The sequence below is a fragment of the Hippopotamus amphibius genome, chromosome 12 (assembly GCF_030028045.1).
Source record: "Hippopotamus amphibius kiboko isolate mHipAmp2 chromosome 12, mHipAmp2.hap2, whole genome shotgun sequence".
NCBI lineage: Eukaryota > Metazoa > Chordata > Mammalia > Artiodactyla > Hippopotamidae > Hippopotamus > Hippopotamus amphibius.
In genome coordinates this window covers 97,783,682-97,790,461 of record NC_080197.1, presented here as the reverse complement: position 1 = coordinate 97,790,461, position 6,780 = coordinate 97,783,682, and the positions used below count along the sequence as shown (strand labels likewise).

General features: G+C 39.4%; 1 protein-coding gene across 1 annotated transcript; it reads right to left on the bottom strand.

Moving 5' to 3' along the window:
* On the bottom strand, nt 1-939 carry LOC130833312 (olfactory receptor 6C2-like). Its single transcript, XM_057702810.1, has one exon. The coding sequence runs from the start codon at nt 937-939 to the stop codon at nt 1-3; it is 939 nt and encodes a 312-aa protein (XP_057558793.1).
* Nucleotides 940-6,780: the final 5,841 nt, after the last annotated feature.

Sequence of the window (6,780 nt, the reverse complement as noted above, 5' to 3'; positions counted from 1 at the left end):
TTACTTCTCTGGGATCAATGAAATTCTTTTGATTAAGTCTGTAAAAGCTTGTTTCACTTGCTTGTTCCTCAGGGTATAAATAAATGGGTTTAACATGGGGGCAACTGAAGTAGTAAGCACTGACACACACTTATTAATTGTCACTTCATCCTTTGCTGAAGGTTTGACGTAGACAAAGATACAACTGCCATAGCTGATCGAAACCACAATCACGTGAGAAGAGCAGGTAGAAAAGGCCTTCATCTTTTGCTGGGCTGAAGGGAACTTTATGATGGTCTTGATGATGTACGTATAGGACATAACTACACACAGAAATGTCCCGACCTCGGTCAGCACAGCAAGGGCAACCACCATCTGTTCTATGAACCATGTGTCTGAACAAGAGATCTTCAGCACAGGAGAAGCATCACAGAAAAAATGGTCAATGACATTATAGTCATAGAATTCCAGGTTTAAGCCCAGGCAAAGTGGTGGAAATATGACCAGCCAACCTGCTATCCAACAGCAGAGAACAAGCCATCCACACACTCTGCTGCTCATGATGGTTGCATAATGTAAGGGTTTGCAGATGGCCACGTAGCGGTCATAGGACATGATGGCCAGGAGAAAAAACTGTGTTGTTCCAAAAAGGAAGACAAAAAATAGTTGAGCAGCACAAGCATTATAGGAAATAGTCTTGTCCCCAGTGGATAAGCTGTATAAGAATCTGGGAATGCACACCGTGGTGAATAAGGTTTCTAAAAAGGAGAAGTTTTTGAGGAAAAAGTACATGGTGGTTTTAAGGTGAGAATCTACTAAAGTGAGTATAATGATGGTCAGGTTCCCAGCTACACTCAATGTGTAGGAGACAAACAGAAATACAAAAATCAGAACCTGCATTTGAGGATCATCTGTCAGTCCCAGGAGTATGAATGTAGGTAATGATGTATGGTTTCTCATCACTGACTTGTACTTCTCAAATTCCTCACAAACTCAAGTGACTTTGAATGGAGAAAACTTGTATGAAATTGTGAGGCCTTGGCCACTGGATAAATACTCCAGTCAATACAATGGTCACTTCCTTCTTTGACTTGATAATGACCCGTCAAACCTCTGGAATTCTCAGCTCTTTTGACGTGCATTGTAGGTCTCCTCAAGATCATGTGATTCTGAAATCAGTTTGTACTACCGTCCATGTTTTTATATCCCCTTGCCTGCTCTCACATCTCTATTTTTCAATTAATCTAAACTCTGTCCTTTATTCTCTGATATTTATTTAGCTATAGATGTAGAAAGGACCATCTGTGTGGTATGATTTTGTGGATATTATAATGTCCTTTTGCTCCTAATAATTCTTCACTACTCACAAGTTTGAAGGAACTCACAAGCTGCGTGTAGTGTGGGTTCCTGTTAAATGCAAATAAATGGCTGAGTTTGACATTTTATAGAGAGCCTGTAGGGCGTGAGCGTGGTATTTGAATGTTTGCTGTTTCTGCAATTGTTAGGCAGGAAGTTAGCCCTGAGCACGTAGAGGCAGCCCCACTGACTGAATGTCCAATAGTTGCCTAATCCCGCCAAGCTGTTTTTTGCCAACCTCAATCCAAACATGCCCCCATCAGTGCTCCAAAGTGGTCAGGGGACCGGAAAAAATGTGTGGGTTCCTGTTAAATGCAAATAAATGGCTGAGGTTGACATTTTATAGAGAGCCTCTAGGGCATGTGTGCAGGTCTGAATGTTTGCTGTTACTGCAATGACCAAAGAATTTATTTCCTTATGTTTTACTTTTGGTATCAGCATTGTCACCTACATAACACATATTGCTTTCTAGTTTTGCTCTTTATCTTAAAGTTTCTACATCAATGCCCCACTTTCCCTCTATGTTCACTCTGATAGAACACAATGTTTGATAAGTGTTACATAAACCAGTTATCTGCTGCAGTATTGGGTAAAAAAATTACTATAAGCAAAACAAAACAAAACAAAACACCTGAAGAATTTATCCTCATTTGTTTATACTTCCAAGGTCACCAAGGACAAGCGGAGACAGGTTGAGACACATGTTGGGGAAGACCAAGGGCACGTGACAATTCCCTGTCAAGTAGTAACTTGAATTGGATCCTGCATCAGAAAAATGAGATTAGTGCAAAAACTGGGAAAATCCGAAAAAATTGTGTTTTTAATTTAATTAATGTATTTTAATTTAATTTAATTTAATTTTTTTTAATGAATCCTTTCCTCCTCTGAGCCCCTCCCATCCAGAGCCACAAGACTCTCCTCTGCAGCTAGGTCCGCGGGCGCCCTCCGTGTGCTCAGTCATTGGGCGCCTGCCTCCAGGGAGGAGCCAGGGTGTAGCCCCGCAGCCGCCCTGCAGGCAGGGGGCGCCCTGAGAGCGCGCGGGACCCGGTTCAGCGGCGGCAGCGTCTCTGCCGCCTGCCCTGGCATGGCCGCACTGTGCACCTGGCTTTAAATCTGTATTTTAGGTGTTAGTGTTTATACACAGTGTTAATTCCTTAGTGTTAATAACCCCGCTGTGATTCTGCAGGGTGCTGTAATTAGGGAGGGCTGGGGGAAGGAGATCTGGGAACTGTCCGCACTATTTTTTCAACTCTTCTCTGAGTACAAAGTTATTTCATAATTAAAAATTTACCAAATAGAAATAAAACAGTAAGAAACCCAAAAAAGCGAACAGCGATTGCTGAGCACTTTCCATCTGCCTGATAGTAGGTTGGGGCACGTCTTCCCACGGATTATTTGTCTGGTATAGTATGTCCTCTCCTCCAATCGTTTGTGCTTCTTCAGCCAAATTTTGGAGTGATGTCCATTTTATTCTACCTATAAGTATGTAGGACATCATTTCAATTAACGTTTGCAGTTGACATTATGCATTGATATTAATCAGGAATAGCTGCTTGGGTTCTGTCTGTACCTAAAAGCCAAAATTATACCATCGACTGATAGGACGGAAGCTCCTGGAGGTTTTGACCCTCCGACAGGACACGCGTGTGAAGAGGAGGCAGTGTTGCCCGTGAAACAGCCCTTCAGAGCCTCCGCCACAGGAGGCCATTCACTTTCCACAAACCAAACCGACATCTCTACAAGTCTGAGGGGAGTCTGTTTCCTGATCCGACTCTGTTCGTTACCATCTTCCCACCTGTGTCCTTCCCTTCACTAGACTGATATGACACTGAAAGGCTTTTCGGGTTTTGCCTTAGTGTCGCTTCCTGCGAAAAGGTTCCTTGAGACTTCACTGTACAAGTTACCAGCGTCTCTTTTTGCCCCTCTAGCCCACTGTGCTAGATAAGCTCTATGTTACCACTAAATATGTGAATGTAATTTTATTGAGATTGGGCTATGTGTTGTTCATTGAGCTAGGCCTACTCAAAGTTTCTCAAGAGCAGAATAAATGTTTATTGTAAAATTCATAAATTCTATATGTACTCTTGTGACTCAGAACAAGCAATCTGTTTTCTCATTTCGTGAAATTTCCATTCTCTTTTATGGTACATTCTTTAATAGAAGTATGTAAATCCAGTTGGGGGGTTCTCAATTTTTTCTTCAAAGGGTCAGTTAGATTCTTTGGTGTTTTAGCTTTATTGAGGTATAATTGATACAAAAATTGCATGTATTTAATATATATGCCATATATAACCTCTGTTGTCCATTCTCCTTCATTTTAAAAATGAGCTTTTTAAAATATAAACATTCTTTGTTACCAGGCAGTACAAAAAAAAAGGTTATATTTCAGGTATAGTCCTCAACTAGAAAAAAAAAGGCATTTGAAATTTTTTGCCTGGATCAAAAAGTATTATATCAATATATTTGGTCATCTCATTACTTGCATAGCAGCTAATTCAAATTTTTCCTATACTTCAGTCATTGTCTGCATACCTTGTCATTTTCCTACGTTGCTGAACCAAAAGACATTTGCCTTAGAGGCTTCAATTAAATGGTTACTGGGAGTTTCACTTGGTTGCTTAAAAAATTCCTTTCCTAATTATTAGGGAAGGCAGATGTCAGCTCTCACTTTGTGCCTAGTCCCACAGTTTAGCCTAAAGAGTTTACAGACAAGCAGAATAAGGGAAGAATGGGGAATGTTTTACCTAAAAGGTAGCCTCTCCATCTCAACACCAGGTTAAAGGTCATAAAAGGTGAACACAGCATTTCCAGTGGTGGGACAGAAATGAATGGTATCTGCAGCCCCCATACCTCCCCCGAGTTCTTGTCACCACAACTCCAGGTATTTGACTCTCTCAAGCACTTCAGTCAGCCTGCGTGTACTTAGGAATGAAACTAATCTTTTCTTCTAAAAGTGCCACTATTTTCTTAGCCACTCACATTCCACATTCATAAGAACACTGAAATTGACATCGACATTGATATAGATGTTAAAAAATTGAGTTTCCATTAAAATGTGAAAGACTATTAGAGGATGGAGTCACTGCCTGATAAAACATAAGCAAGTCAGTCACTCAAAGGAGGTAGAATTCGCATATTTTATACACAGTTTTTGTTTAAATTGAGGGTGTGGTTACAGGAGAGAATACATAAGAATGCCTCTCTAAAATTCCACTGCATGTAGGTGAACTTCATTGTACTGATACATGAAAACAGCTTATAAATGCCTATCTGATACTTGCCACTCCTATTGAGAAGCCACACTTCACAAGTGGTTGTTGAAACCTTTCATAAAATATTAAAATGGCAATCATATCAGTTATTTTGGTATAGATACTTTCTTCAGAGGAAAGCATCATTCTAGAGTTCAGAAAAGGGAAAGAAAATGATAAAAAATACTTCTCTGATAGGCGTAACCTCACATGTTTACTGAACCTCAAAGTTGCACAAGGTGAAAAAAGTCATCCAGGAATGTCTTAAGGTGGGAGAGGTGGATGGGCTCTGCCCATTCTTAGGAACACAGACTCATACTCACAGAGGGCTCTGCAGTTGGGGAGTTTCCACTGTCTTCCATCACCCACACAAGATGAAGATTTCTTCAACAGAAAGCCTGTCTCCCTGAGCCAGGAAATCTTTGCTCTGGAACTACACAGCTAACAGTACTTTAAATGGCTAATTAGGGATCTCTCTCTGTTGGGAAAGTTGATATTCTGATATTTCTGGCAAAGGGACATATTTCTAAACTGACAGAATTTCCCTTTTAATAAAATTGACCCAACTTTCAATTAAGTGCAACAAACAAACATGTCCTTTGATGGTCCTGTCTTCAACATTACTAATGAATCTCTTGTGTAATAGACTTTGGGGACAGAGCAGGGAACACAGAACTGGGGAAAACGTCCTCAGAGAGGCACCTGTAAATAACATTCGCATCAGAAGCAGGCCAGGTATGCAATAATAGTACCAGATTACAAGACAAATGGCAACCTTCTGCTATTTTGTTTCAACATTATGTTGGGTGTTTGTAGATGATAAAAACAATTTTTTCCAATTTATTAATCCTGTAAAATTTGGAATTAATGGTTAGTGTCGTTACAACTATTCAGATAATAATAGAGAAAAAATCTTTTATCAAAAGGCAAAGTGATAACTTATTCTTGATATTTTTCAGAAATACCCCCCAGATCTTTGTAATTCTTTTATTTTTATATCTCATGGGCCCTTTTTTTTTAAAATAAAATTGAAGTATATTTGATTTACAATGTTGTGTTAATTTCTGCTGTATAGCAAAGTGCTTCAGTTTTACATACACATACATTCTTTTTATATTCTTTTCCATTATGGTGTACCACAGTATATTGAATATAGTTCCCTGTGCTATACAGTAGGACCTTGTTGTTTATCCATTCTATATATATTAGCTTGCAGCTGCTAACCCCAAACTCCCACTTAATCTCTCCCCCACCCCATTGGCAACCAAAAGTCTGTTCTCTATTTTGTAGTCTGTGAGTATGTAAGTCTGTGAGTCTGTTTCTGTGTTGTAGATAATTTCATTTGTATCTTATTTTAGATTCCACGTATAATTGATATCATATGGTATTTGTCATTTGTTTGCTGACTTACTTCCCTTAGTGTGATAATGTCTAGGTCCATTCCTGTTGCTGCAAATGGCATTACTTCTTTCTTTTTTATAGGTAATACTCCATTGTCTGTATGTACCACATCTTCTTTAGCCATTCATTTGTCAAAGGACATCTAGGAATCATGGAAATAAAATCAAGAATAAACGAATGGGACCTCATGAAACTTAAAAGCTTTTTTTTGCACAGCAAAAGAAACCATAAACAAGACTAAAAGGCAACCCTCAGAATGGGAAAAAATAATTGCCTATGAAACAACGGACAAAGGATTAACCTCCAAAATATACAAGCAGCTCATGCAGCTTCATACCAAAAAAGCAAATAACCCAATCCACAAATGGGCAGAAGACCTAAATAGACATTTCTCCAAAGAAGACATACAGATGGCCAACAAACACATGAAAAGATGCTCAACATCACTCATCATCAGAGAAATGCAAGTCAAAGCCACAATGAGGTATCACCTCACACCCATCAGAATGGCCATCATCACAAAGTCTGGAAACAACAAATGTTGGAGAGGGTGTGGAGAAAAGGGAACTCTCCTGCACTGTTGGTGGGACTGTAAGTTGGTACAGCCACTATGGAAAACAATTTGGAGGTTCCTTAAAAAACTACAAATAGAACTACCATATGATCCAGTAATCCCACTCCTGGGCATATACCCAAAGAAAACCATAATCCCAAAAGAAACTTGTACCATAATGTTTATTGCAGCACTCTTTACAATAGCCAGGACATGGAAGCAACCTAAATGCCCATCAAC

Bases quoted from the DNA above. Each gene is read 5' to 3' on its own strand.
- LOC130833312 (XM_057702810.1), bottom strand. From the start codon at position 939: ATGAGAAACCATACATCATTACCTACATTCATACTCCTGGGACTGACA.